The sequence below is a fragment of the Rhinolophus hipposideros genome (genome assembly GCF_964194185.1).
Source record: "Rhinolophus hipposideros genome assembly, chromosome: 26".
Lineage (NCBI taxonomy): Eukaryota > Metazoa > Chordata > Mammalia > Chiroptera > Rhinolophidae > Rhinolophus > Rhinolophus hipposideros.
In genome coordinates this window covers 24,099,193-24,113,620 of record NC_138072.1, presented here as the reverse complement: position 1 = coordinate 24,113,620, position 14,428 = coordinate 24,099,193, and the positions used below count along the sequence as shown (strand labels likewise).

The 14,428-nt window shown below is 44.0% G+C and overlaps 1 protein-coding gene across 2 annotated transcripts in view; it reads right to left on the bottom strand.

Annotated features, from left to right (window-relative positions):
* The window catches only part of PCNX2 (pecanex 2), a 223,058-nt gene that overhangs the window by 166,692 nt on the left and 41,938 nt on the right, over positions 1-14,428 (bottom strand). For both annotated transcript variants that reach the window (XM_081038977.1, XM_081038978.1), the window contains exons 9-10: positions 8,152-8,287; positions 1,849-1,994 (exon numbers count right to left, since the gene is read on the bottom strand). In XM_081038977.1, coding sequence (XP_080895103.1) covers positions 1,849-1,994; positions 8,152-8,287 — 282 coding nt within the window. The remainder of the gene's footprint in view (positions 1-1,848; positions 1,995-8,151; positions 8,288-14,428) is intronic.

Genomic DNA, 14,428 nt, shown 5'->3' with positions numbered 1-14,428 from the left:
ATGTGCCACCTAGTTTCAGGAGCCTGGAGCGCTCCAGCTGAAGAGCTGACAATGCAGAGGGTCTGAATGTGGTGTGTCGTGACCAGTCTCATTGACTGGTTTTCTCCCGGGGCACTCCGCATCAGAGGTGTGGGGCGGAGGTGGGCTCACCCAGAGGTGGTTGGTTGTCATTGCGTGTGCAGAGGGACAAGTGAGGGAGTTTAGGATGCTGGCACAAAGGGGCTGAAGGCTGGATCATGGAGCCTCAGTAGGATGGGAGGCCTGGAGGCCAGGCAGGGCTGCTAGATGGGCGGGAGTGGGCGGGTCAGAGTGCTAGCGATGGTTTGGGAACATGTGAGGGGGCTCGAGGGGTTATGAAGGATGAGCAGATGCTGAGAGTGTATAAACCTTAGGAGGTGGAAGACGGCTATGGGAGGACAAGATGCAGGACGGAGTTACGGGGGGGGGCTGGCACGGAGTAAGGAGGATGGTGTGGACCACAAGGTGAGGAGTACACATGGGTCCGTCTCAGGGATGGTGAGAATACTTTTCACCTCACCACCTTTTGCTCACGTACATATTGGTCTCTCTGATTAAGTTATGATCATTTTTAGAAAGGGACAACCGGCTACTTCATTCCTGGCACGTGGGCACTCCTGAACATTACTTTTTAAATTAATAGACTTTATTATTCAGAGCAGCTTTAGATTCACAGCAAAATTGACGAGAAAGTACAGAGTTGCCAGACTGCCCCTCCCCCAAACACACACACACACACACACACACACACACACACACACACACCCCACCCTACACCCCACCCATCAACACCGTCTGGTCCAATTTCAATAATTCCTTTTTAACATAAAAATATACATATTTCAAAAAACTGCCTCACCTAAGAGAATGTATTCTGTTGAATTATTTTAGTTAAATATGAAACATTCATCTTAAGTGTGTGCCTCTCGGGTAACATAGTGTTGTTAGAAAAGACATTATAACTCCATTCCTTGACTTGTGGGTCCTGAAATTTACTGTTGTAATTTTGCATGACTATAGTTTTTGAGTATGTGATCACACCATTTAAGACATTACTATAATAAGTAGTCACTGGGGGACCAACTACAGCAAGGCAGGCCACCAGCCTGCCCACTGCCCCCCGCTGGCTGGCACTTAACTCTGACACTGCGTTGGCTGATGATAGCGTTCGGAACAGTAGCTTGAATTTTCAAACCGACACTCCAGTTAGAACTGTACAGCCCTTGAAGATCATATTCTTGTCCTTTCTACCTCGAGGACGGGTGATGGAAGTGGGGAGTCCCCTACCTGGTCCCCTCTCCATCATGCCTTAACCAACCTGCCCCTCCTCCTACCCCTCCCCATTCAGTCACCACATCTCCAACCCACACATTTTATGGTAAGCGGTGAGAACGAGGGAAAGGGTGTACAGGAAAGATGGTCAGTTGGAGTTGTCAAAGGGAAGAGGCAGACATCACTCACTTCCTCTTCCCTCCTCTCCCTCCCCATCCAGTCAGGCCAGGCCCTGGGCTACACGGCGAGCCTCAAGTTCTGCTACAAAAACGTGGCCAGCTGTCAGGACACCAATGCACAATGTTGTCCCCAAAGCTAACCTTACACCTAAATCACCTACCCAACTCTCGGTGCTCCGTTTCAGCTGTTGAACTACCATTTCTACAGCTATCGGCATCCTACTGCTTTGACTTGGACTCTGCACACAGAGGTGTACAATGTGAAAATGTTCCCGTGAGCCTCAGTGCGGCAGGCTTCCTCGGACAAGCGTGCACGCTCCTCCCCCCTCCCGGCCCCCCCTACCCCCCCCTCTGCCCCGGGCTCCTAGGGGAGGCTTACCGATCAAGTAATGCCAGCAATGTGAGCCGGTCATACCAGACTTTAATCCACTTGCCGGGGAAAATGATAAACTTGTAAAACTGCTCTCGGTTCAATTTCCCTTGCGTTGAAGAGCATGACGAGTCTTCTAGATGCTGACTCAGATGCTGTTAGACACCAAAAGAAACGAGGGAGAGGGTTTCATACTGACGTGTTATTGCCATAAATATACCTCACAATTTGAAAGTCCAAACAGCATGCGAAGTAAGCGAACATATTTCATAAAAACGGTACTCTAAGGATAATGATCAACAAGGGTCTTTCTTACCAACAGACCATTTCCATGACAATGTACCATAAAGATTATTCTACTCATCATGTCAAAACAGTTCATTAAGGCCTAGAAACTGCCATGAAAATAATTCTTATGAAAGATCAGAATTCAACAAAATATCTTAAATGACAATTTGTGAAGGATGTTATTTAATGTAATGTTGAGATAAATATTAAAATTTAATAAGAGTAAAAAGATTTCCATTGCCAATATGTAGGCCATTGGTGGAGACCAATGTAAGAAAACCTGAAATATTTATAGAAAATATCTAAGCCAATAAAATAGAAATAGGTGGGTTTAAAATGTTTTAACCCCAAATTCATCTATGATTGGCTCTGATCCAGTGGAAAAGAATTCAATTTTGAAATAAAAGAATAGGTTTCATGATTTATCTAACAAATACGTAATGAGTGACTTAGAAGCTTGGCATGATGTTGGGAATAGGAAAATAAAAGGAACATGGTGGACTGTCCCTGGGGTCCTAATGCCAGTAAGAAAACATCTCTTAGACATCATAACGGTCACACATACTCAAAACCCCTGAATGCAGGCCGGGCCCAGCACTAGTCATCCTAAAAGAGAGCTGGACTCCACGTCTAAAATGCAGAGGGGACAGTGACCTGCAGGTGGGGGAACACTGAGGACAGAACAGAAGAGGGAAGAAATCACACCTACCTTTTCTGACACCTGACACAATATTTGACACAGAAGTAGTTAAAACAGCCTGTTGTGGCATTTCCAGAGACTACACTGGCAACTAAGTACCAATTAATAGTTACTCATTTATTTATTGTCAATGAGGAATAAAATGTTCCATATTGCTAAATTTCTCGGGAGACTAAAGATTACACTTTAAATCTTATGTATTTACTATTGACCTCTGTCATAGCCATCTTCCAAAAATGTGCAGTTTTACCTTCTTGTGCTCTTAAACACAGTCTAGAGGGTGCACTTGAACTTCCGGTAAGGTCAGGTGCACACTGTGTTCACCCTGCAGCACCAGTCAGAGAGAGCCGAGGACCCGGAAGTCCCTCAGGGTATTTTTCCCTACACCGACTGACACCAAGTACCATGCATCCCTCCAGGCGGCTCAGGTGTTTGGAGCCCCGGTCTCCTAACGCCAAGGTCACCAGTTCAATTCCCACACGGGCCAGTGAGCTGCGCCCTCTACAGCTATGATTGTGAACAACAGCTCTCCCTGGAGCTGGGCTGGAGGTCAGCGTGACCTGCCTGCCTCGGGCTGCTGTGTGCTGCCATGGGCTACCGTGACCAACCACTGGCAACCTACTACCTCAGTCAGGGGGAGCGCAAGGCCCATAATACCAGCACGGGCCAGGGAGCTGTGTCTCACATAACTAGACTGAGAAACAACGGCTTGAACCAGAGTGTAGGGGAGGGGAGGTGGAAGAGGTGGGGGAAATGCCCCAAAAAGTTAAAAAAAATAGTTTTATTAAAAGTTGAGTTGATGCCAACACATGTCTTTTAAATGTATGTGAGGTGTAAAGAACAATTATTCAGTGAAGACCGGTGTGGCCGCCACTCAGTATGAGGAAAAGAGCATAACCATTAGCATGGAGGTCCCCTGTGGGCCACTCGTGAATCTTTCTCTCCCCTCCTCCGTCAGAGCTCACAGCTGTCCTGAATTTTGTGTTCATCATTCCCCTTCTTACTTCTGTTTTACTATGCGTATATCCAAAACTTCTGTACTGTTTAGTTTAGTTTTATGGTTTTGAACTTCATAGATATAAACCCGTATCAGATGTATCCTTTTGCAACTTGCTTTTTGCTTTTTTCCCTCCTTTCCACATTACATTCCTGAGACTGAGAACATGCTGTTTTGTAGCTGGAACATCCATTCTCACGGTTGTATAATATTCCATGATAGGGACATGCCATAATGTTCTTATCCATTTTACCATGGAATAGTTAGGGGATTTTTCTTTCAACTTTTTCGCTACCACGCTGTTATAAACATTCTTGGACATGTCTCCTGGTACATATGGCAGAATTTCTTTAGAATATACACCTAGGAATGGAACTGCTAGGAATACAAATGTCTGACCATACCAGGAAACAAACTGTTTGACTTTTCCAGGAAATACACACATCTGCCACAAATGGAATAACTGTGGCAATGGAATTATGGAAATGTTCAATTTACTTGAAAACAGTTTAGAAAAAAGTAAGTGCTCTAAAGTGACTCTACCAGCTTGCACTACCACCAACAGCTTATAAATGCTGCCCGCTCCACACCCTCACCACAATTTGACAGTGTCTGGTCATTTTAATTTTTGCTAGTCTGTTAAGTATAAGGTGATGGTTCATTTCTATTTTTATTGGCACTTCCCTCACTATTAATGAAGCTGAGCATCTTTGTCCATTTTTCGTTTTTCTTCATGAAATCATCTGCCATTTTCTCTATTGGGTCTCTGTCTTTCATTAGTTTCTATATGTGTATGTGTGTGTCTATATGTGCATGTGTGTATGTATGTGTATGCATGTGTACATGTATATATGTATGTGTGTGCGTGTGTACCTGTGTTTGTGTATGTATGTACATGAGTGTATGTGCATGTGTATCTGTGTGTATGTATGTGCATGTGTGTATGTATGTGCATGTGTGTATGCATGCGTATGTGTATGTGCATTGTATCTGTGTAGGTATGTCCACGCATGTATGTATGTGTACATGTGTGCATGTGTATGTGTGTATGTACATGCATGTGCACTGTGTCTGCACGTGTGTATGCATGTGTGTATGTATGTGTATGCATGTGTGTGTATATGTGTATGCATGTGTGTACCTGCGTACGTGTATGTACATGAGTGTATGTATGTGCATGTGTATCTGTGTGCATGTATGTGCATATATGAATGTGTGCATGTGTGTATGTATGCGTATGTGTGTATGTGCATGTGTATCTGTGTGTATGCGCACATATGTATGTATGTGCATGTGTTCATGTGTGTGTGCACATGTGTGTGTATGTGTGTGTGTGCACGTGTGTGCGTGCATATATATGGATGGGTATGTGTGCAACTGTGTGCATGTGTGTGTAATACATATACTCGTATGTGTGCACATAATAGAATAAAAACCTTCATTAGCGATACGAACTATAGATATTTTCCCAGTTTATGGCTTCTTTTTTCATTTTCTTTATGGTGTTATTAATATATATTCTTAATTTAAATAAAATGAAACTATCCACCTTTTTCTATAACGGGCAAAATTTTTGCAATTTTTGTGCCTTGTTTATCCAATCCCAGTTGATCCCCTTGTTTTAAGAACATTTGATTTTATCATTTTTTTTAAGGTTGTATAGTTTTGCCTCTGGAGAGGGGACCAGGAATTTTTGTGCACGAGATGGGGATAGGGGTCCATTTTCTTTCCATTAAGCAAAACGATTGTTGAAGTGCCATTTATTAAAATGCACATCCTTTCCTCACCAGGTTTCCGGTATACCATTATCTATGTCTGTGTGTTATCGCAGCCTTTAAATTCTCGATTAGTTTTTGTTACCCCATTCTTTCCTCCGTCTTCTGGATTTCTGATGAGGAGTACGATGGCCCTTCTTACACTGACCTCCATGCTTCTTCACCTCCTTTCCTATTTTCCTCTTAGTCTCTCTGCGCTACATCTAAATAATTTCTTCAGCTCTCATTTCCAGTTTACCAATTCTCTACTCTTATGTGTCAAATTTCCTGTTAAATACTTCAAAGATTTATTTTCATTATTATATTTTTCATTCTAGTATTTGGTGCTTTTTCAGATCTGCCTGGTCATTCATTATATGCCCTTTTGCTTCTTATCATTTCAATCTCTTTTGTAGTTTCTTTATACATATTAGACCTACTGGATCCATATTCTGATTCTGATCATTACAATTTCTAAATTCATTGAATGTCTATTTGTTTTCTGTTGATTTTACACGCTTGTATTCATATTGTTGTGTTTTCTAGTATATTTTATAACTTTTCACTTAATCTTATTTTCCTTGGATCTTTATTAGTATGAAGTCTTTGAGAACAATATCAAAGCTCTGTTCTTCCACATTAAAATTTACCCTAGTTTCTGCGAGACACTTAGAGGCAACACCAACCTGGTACCAATTTAAAACAAAATTTTGGTTTGAGGTCTTTGGACCCTCCATGTCTTATCAATAAGGGCTGCAAACCTCCATGGAAGTTATCTTGAGGTTACTAAGTCTTCAGAGAGATTTCTGCCCCCTTCACCAACAGAGGTTTGAGGCAGGCAGTTCTATAAATAGTCGGCCAGGGGGCGTGGTGATAACCAGTGTGTTCAGTTAATTCTAACAGTAGGGTGCCACTTCTTGGGGCCCCAGATTGAGTGCTTAGACTTCCCACATTGTGCTTTGTCAGCCTAATATGAAAAGAAGTGGACCAGCCCTACTGGGACCCACCCCCCCAGGCTACTTTATGCAGTGCGCACTCATTTTTCCTGAGTCAGGGAAAATGCAAATTTCTCAGAGAAAACCCACATTCTTCAGGGCCCCCCATGCACTATGACTTGTGGGGGGAACGTAGTGGCAGCTGAGGTGGGGGCTGAGCACAGGGCATGGAGGGCACATGCTGGGGTCAGGGTGCATGGGAGCGCGTGGAGGTACAGGATAGATGAGTAAGCCTCCAAGATACTGGTGGCGATGGGAGGCAGAGAACACAGGACCCTCAGAGCTGGGGACTAACGGCTGGGTCGTGGACCTCACCACTCCACTCTAACTGAACAGGGGCAGCCACGTCTCTGCAGGCACCACACAGCTCGCCTAGGCTGGTGCCAGGCCTCTGAGCAACCCTCCCACCTCCACATGCCTCTGGGTCTAGGAAAGCTTTCTGCACCCAGAGATCCTGGGCAGGAGGAGAGAGAGGTGAGAGTGAATACAAGGAAGCAAAAAAATAGCCCTGGAGACTGATTCTTTGAATTAATGGAAAGCTTGCTGCCACCAAAACTCCTTCAAGCCTGAAAAGGCTGAGTTATGTTTTCCTGGCTTTTCGAGGCCCCTCCTACCAGCCCCACTCCCATGCCCTCAGAAGACAGCACGACATTTTTTTCACACATCTGACTAATAGCATATAAATTTCAACCCACTATACTATCAAGCACCTTTTGGAAAAATTTGGTTAAGCAATCATAATAAAACTGTATTACTTTCTCATGAGATTCTCTAGAAGAAATCAAAACACTGTCAGGAGAAAGGTAAACACAACAAAAAAGAAACTTCACCTAACATGACAGTATCCCATGATAACCCTCTCCCCCAGGCTGTACCAACTGAAATGCACCTTTCTTGGCGGCGTGGCCTGTGTCCTGTCTTCTCAGGAATCCTCTCCACACTCTGTCTCCCAAGGGCCCAGGACTAAATCCGTAGCTCTGAGCTCATGGCTGCTGTTTTACCCCCAGGTCACCTTTGCTCTGCCTCCCACGACTCTCACCGACGGTCTACTGAACAAGTGAAGGGAGACTAGTAAGCTCCCTCCCGGTGAAATAATGGAGCGTTTTGTATTGTAAGCCCCTCGATAATGTCGTTTCCTCCGAGAACAAAGTCTCCGAAGTCAACCATTTATATTTAACACTCTCTGAATGCTTAGTAGATAGGCCATAATAAATTAATAGAAACCCAGATATTTTCTAAACCATGAAAAACCAAAAAGCTTAGCATCCTACCCAAGTGAGCTCTTACGGAATGTGTGCTCCCAGCACCCAAAGATCAATGTGAATGAATTGCTAATCCGTTGGGGAGAGCCATTGAGACAGTGGCCCTCCTGCTGGTATCCACAGAAGGGTATCTGTTACCTAAATGGTTCCTTTGCACGTTCGTTCAGTACACAGAGGACCCCGCAATCACATATCCACAACCCAGTGAAGTCAGAATTCAGGGCAAGCCCTGCTAACGCTGCTAACTAATCCATCCTGCAAACAGCTGTCAAGGTCGCTGCTTCTGGAACGCTCACACAGCGATCCTGGAACGTACCCGTGGGGTCTCCGGCTGGGTCCTCCGAGCCACCATCAGTAACAGCTGCTGCTGAAGCGCACTGACTGCGTGGTCCCCGGAAGAGGGACCTGGACTGCCAGAGGTGGACGTGCTGGCGGAGCTGCTCTGCATCCCTCTGAAGACGGGCAAAACAGAAGCTCGGTTACTCGGAGGCCGGAAGGCACCTGTTTATTATACACACGCGCCAGAGCACTCGGGATCCCCGAGCACTCAGGAGTTGAAAACCGTGTGTACGAGCTCCCTTCCAGCAGAAGGGCGGTCCTCTTGCACACACACAAGTTATGCAGGCTGTTCCGACTGCGTGTGCCACGGGGTAGGGAGGCACCACCCTACTACTCTGTATGTGTGATGGTGGGGTGGTGGCGGCAGCAGGTTCCAGCCTCGTATTTTATGAAGACAATAAATAGTGGGCTGGATAATTCCCAAGACACCCATCAGAAAGGAGCGGTTGTCTAATATCTCTGCTACCTCCCGGCACGCCCACCACACCCCTAAGCAAAGAAATGTCACATTAGGCAAAAGAAATGCCTCCGGTAACTGAAAAAGAGGACATTATGAAGTCAGTTGTGCCCTCCATCGAAATGGTTGTATTGTCTTTAATCACCTATAGATTGACAGGACTTAAGTGAACAGAATTCCTGAAGCAAGTCCAAGCCTGGCATCTTTCCTTTGGCCCAGAAAGCAAAGGATGAGGACACACTTCCCATCTGCCTTTCGAGCAGGTGCCGGTAACTTTGAGGAGACAATGCTGGCTGTCCACCCCACATTCCTTTCTAACAGAACTCCTGCTGACATAACTCCAGTTCATTTCATCATCCAAGAGCGTGTGCTCAGGAAGAGGGACAGGTCCCTCTCTAGCACCAGCGGTAAATCCTGGTCACTTACCGCCCACAGGTACTGCATTCACCCCGGCCGGTGCCTGCCTTTGGAATGGGAGTGAACACTATTCTAAGAGGCCACCGTGGAGCAAAGGTTAGTCAGATACGAAGAAGGGCAAGGTTTTCTATTCTTAAAAGGTAATAAAAGTAAGAGGCCATCTTTCCCCGGGCTTTTAGCTCTTCTGTGAGTAAGGAATACGGGGCACTGCAGTAGCCACACTGTCATCGTGAGGGACAAGCCCGAGGACAGACGGAGCCCTGAGGACAGCGGAGGGGAGAGATGCAAAAAAACTGGTTTCCTGATGACCAACCAACAGTGCACTGACCATACTTTTCGACTTCCTATTTTCTGAAACAACACACCTTGTTATTATTTAACCCACTTTGAATTTGGGTCTCATGTTACTTGCAGCCCAAACCACCTCAAGAATGCAGACACTGCATGAATGCAATCACCTTCGGGTTTCTAATCTCCCGTTTTAATGTGTCTCTGGCAAGTTTTTGGATCTTTCTTTATCCTAACTCCTTACTGATATATTCATAAATATACAAATAGTCCATAGGAACAGTGTTTAAAATATTTCCACTATTCATTCACACACACACACGGATATCTCTACATTTGTTTAAGATGTCATTTATGACTATTTGATGATACATTCAGTAAAGATCCCCTTGCAAATGACCATTTAAGAAACATCATACGTTAAAGTCAGGGTTTAAAAAACAAATCAGGTGGGTGAAAAACCCTCTCCTTCTGTTATATGGGTGATTATTCCGTAAGCAGTACTTTTGCTTCTTGTCTACTGTCCATATTCGTGGTATAAAACCTCCAGTAACAGAGCAAGAAAACAGGTTTTACAAAGACGTTCATTTTAACGTTTCTACTTTGTAGAGACACCACTGACCACTGTAATTGTCATTTCAGAGTGAAATACAATAGGATTGAAAGTGCCTTGTTAATACAAATTCAGAGAAATCTAAAACTCAGCAAATGCCAGAATGTCACAAAAACCAAAAGATTCATCTTATTTCGTTGGAGGTGTTGACTACAAACAAGCAGGTGTGGGAGGAAAACGTGTGCTTCTGTGAGAAAAATCTAGAACGTGTACAGCGCCCTTTATAGCCACTGAAACAAACTATAATTTACTCTTGTGAGCTGTAACGCGGAGCTACTTGTCTGTTTCAGAGCAACCCGCCCCCTGCTGGGGCCTCCTCCCAGGAAACATGATGCAAAGGGAAGTGTCCATGATACTCCAGCTTAATTTTTGCATGTTACTTAGCATGTTTCTGATTGCCAAATAACAGTCATAAATAACATTATTTTCTTATACAAGCCATTTAAAAATCCTATGTAAAAACCTAGGGCTTGGTTTTCTTTTCAAAATCTTTGGGATGAAATCTAGATTTAAACAGAAAGAGGCTTGATTGTTCACTCTACTACTTACTAAAAGCATGCTGTTCTACTACCTCACATCCTTGTCTATAAGATAGGGAAGATCCCCACAGGGCTCGTGGTGAGAATTAAATCAGACCAGGGACGTAAAGCACCATGGTGCCCCCAAGACATGAGACACTGAACATCCACACGTAATCTTTTTATATCCTGCTGATATAGGACCTGACTTTGCTTATTCTCATATTGAATAGCAGCACGACTCCTATGCTTTTCCCACAAATAACATGAAATCTAGTTTTATCTATTAGCAGAAATGGGGGAAGAGTGTTTTGCCCTCAACTTACACCTAATTCTTTGGATTTTATGAAGACGGGGTCAAACAGCACATTAAGTACCCTCTTCACGAACCTCTTTGATAAGAGCTGCATATTCCAGACAAGTCCTGATGACATTAAGAAACATCCTGGTCTGAGCCTTATGACTAGTATGCCGTCACCAGAGAACCTGTGTCGTCATCTGTAGAGAGCTTCCTGTCTGGCCAGCAGGCGCCCATAAATGCTACAGGAAGCATCACTCAGCTGATAGGGACTTACCCCTTACTTAGAGCCAGTTCTCTGGGGGCCTGAGGTCCAGAGACGGGTTCTTGCCTGTGCACGCAAGAACTGAGAGGCCACGATGGCACAAAAATTATGGAGTGCACAGGAGTCTTCCTAACAACCTGTGAAGAATGCCTCCCTATCTTCTTTTACTTGTAGCTCATCTCAGACTATTTGTTGCTTATTTGCCATTTTTTAGCCATGGACCATGAGCTGCACCATCATCTAAAAGTCTGCTTTACTAACTGAAAGCCAAAGATACCCCCACATCAATCAATATAATGTGAAAGTGCTGAGCTTCAACAGACATTTCTTCCTATGAAATAGCAATGGAAATGGAAATACTCCAAGCTTGCAGTTAGTACACTCTGCACACGACACAGCAACACGCACACATCTGGTCTTGATTAGCCTGCTCTCTGGTAAATCTCTGGCAACCTAGTTTGGTTCAGGGTTATAGCATAGATAAATTGACCTAAACTAGATTGAGCTCAGAGCAATGGCAGAGTGGAAACTACAAAAAGGAAATAAGGATGAACAAGGGGCTAGAATCTAGTCTGGGACGGAATAGTGCACTTCTATATGGGCAGAGGTGGGTCCCAAACTGAGGGTGATGATCATCCACCATATTGTACCCCCAGGTTTTCACTCATCTAAGTGCCTACAAGTAACAAATAATCAAAATACCTGTGCTTCTACATTTTCCACTGATATGGAAATAAATTCCTGAAATTCTTCATCTTCCCCAGAGATCTCAAAAATTACAGCCCAGTAGCTGGAGGGAGAGGGCCTCTCTTTTTTTGCCGATCCTGCCTTGTTTTTCAAGCTTACTCAGGGGACATGGGAACAAGCCACCCAGAGGGCAGCCTAGAAAGGAAAGTCACAGCAACACGTTCAATACGTAGGATATTTAAATAAAGCAGCCCTGTTTTGAAAAATACAGCCTGTTATTTAGAATTTTCACAACGACTCTTGTTTTAAAGTCTGCAAACAGCTCTCCTTTTACATGACAGCAAAATTCATCTGCGCATTTGAGATAAAGACACCGGAATAGGAGCCGCCAGGGCCACCAGCATGGGGGCTGAGTGCCACCGTATGGCGGCCGGGGCTATAACCACGAAAGCCGGCCCCGCTGTGTCACAGTGATTCTTCCTGGGGAGTCAGACAACATGTCTCAGAGAACAGAAGTCTTTCTAGAATCAACCTCATATACCTTCCATCCTTGTAACTCTGTGCCTGGTTGGAAACTACATCTCTCTCTAATGTGTCTTAGAAAACAAAATGAGGACTACAGTGGAAGGGTCCAAGAGTGACACCTGAAAAACAAGGGAGGGCACAGAAATTTGGAACGGCAGAAACCCCTCATGGGCAAAGCTCTGGATGGTCATCTGCTTTTTCCAGATCACTTCCACCTCTGTGTGATCAAAGGTACCAAGAACCCACAAAAGTTCTTCAATGTAAAGCAGTAACACACAACTCTATTCTGCAAGTCAACGGTGACGCAGCTATACACGTGCTCTCAGATATTTATAATTAGGGATGAAATTTTCAAGTTGTACTTGCAGGGGTTAGAACTGGGCATATCTATTATGGGAATTCACAACATTTTATTCTACATTTTGAAGACCCAACTGACTGACTTCAGGGCTCACCATTCTGACTCAGCTAATCCAAACCAGGGATCACTATATTTCTGACTAATGTAAAAAAGACAGCCAGAAAGAGATGATGATTTTTGCAATTTTCTGCCTGTTTACCTTTTTTGGGAACCAGGCACATATTTAAGCATTGTGGCTTTAAAGGGCTTTCCTGAGAGTTGATCCCAATAATAAGGGCGTTCTTACTGAGATGAGAGTCGTGGAGGCTGCTTAACGTCAACAAAAGAGCAATAATTCTGAGGAGGCAACAAAGACTAAGCACAAGTTTCAGTGTGGAGTACACGTCACGGCTGGTTTAGAGATTTAGGACAGTTTTCAAAAATAAGCCCAACTTAGAGTCAGAATAATACCGGCTTCGATATGTGCTACAGCCACTGAAACAAATAAAAGAATACCTTATTACCCAAGCTACTCTACTTTTTAAATAAAACGAAGCTGAGGTACGAAATCCCCCAATTAAAAGTCCTGGAAACGATTTGCCCCAGAATGAGTCTTCCATTCGGTCGACGACATGTCTCCTTTATGAGTAATAGACGCTTAAAGTACATGGGGATATCATGTCTTCCCATAGGATTTCCCTGGAGAGCATGCGGTATGCATTTTCTATGCATTTTCATTAGAGTGCTTATAATGCTGGAAAAGCTGGATTAATTCTGAAGCATGGCTACATATCTTCCACAGAAAGAGCTCTGCCACGTGACTTGGAAGAATTTATAGACAAGAGAAATGTAAATCTTTGCTGAGCAAAAGACCCCCAGAAACTATGAAGCTTTAATTGCAAGACCTACAGGAGAAATAAAAAAGTCTGCTCCAAAATGAACCCTTTAGACACACAAAAAAACCCCTCAACACTCCAGCCAGACAGACCACTTCAGCTTCGATTTTCAAGGCAGATCAGTACCTTCCACTTTCTAGATTAGCTCATTTTAGACTCTGCGCTACTGAATCAACCCTGTGTCCTGGACAATGAGACACTGAAGTGAATTTATCTTCTGCACATTCTTCCAGGTAGCAATCCTAATGCTGTAATTCAAGTCATCATGCCCTCATTCTAGTTTCCGGTGGAAACAGAACTCCGTTAGATAATGTTACCTATGGTACCTATTAACGGACAGCTATTGTAGAACCGGAAAATGCTGCTTCTGTTTCTTTGGCAGCTCATGAGAAATGTATTGGTTCCCACAATGACAGCGGGGCCAAGGAGGGAAATTTGTTTCCTCTCCTAGTTTCCTCCAGGAATCCCCAAAGAGACATGGAAGTTACATTGCAAACAATTCCCTATTCATACTTGGGAGTCAGGGACATAAAACTGTCACATGGCAACCAGGCTTAACAATGACAATGAATGACTTTCTGGCCAATGAGAAGAATCGGTGCTTTAATGGCCTAGTTGGAGGCAATCCCGGCTGTTGCCTTACAGGGAAAAGGCTACTTTTCCAGTATCTTCCATGGCTGAATGGTTTAGAATCAGCCCCAACTAGGAATCCTTCCAAGTTCAAAATCAAAGTTGATGTTTACTATAGTAGGAAAACTCACAATCTAATAGCATTAAAAGGCAAGGATATAACATTAAAGTACCGCCTCTAAAATTGCCAAATGTTGGAACACCAGGTTACCAGGAAGAAATACAGTACTTACCCACCTTAACATCTCCTAAAGTGACTCATAAAAGTGCTGGGAGAGGCTTCTAACGGCCTCAAGTCAGGGTCTTTTGCTGCATAAAGT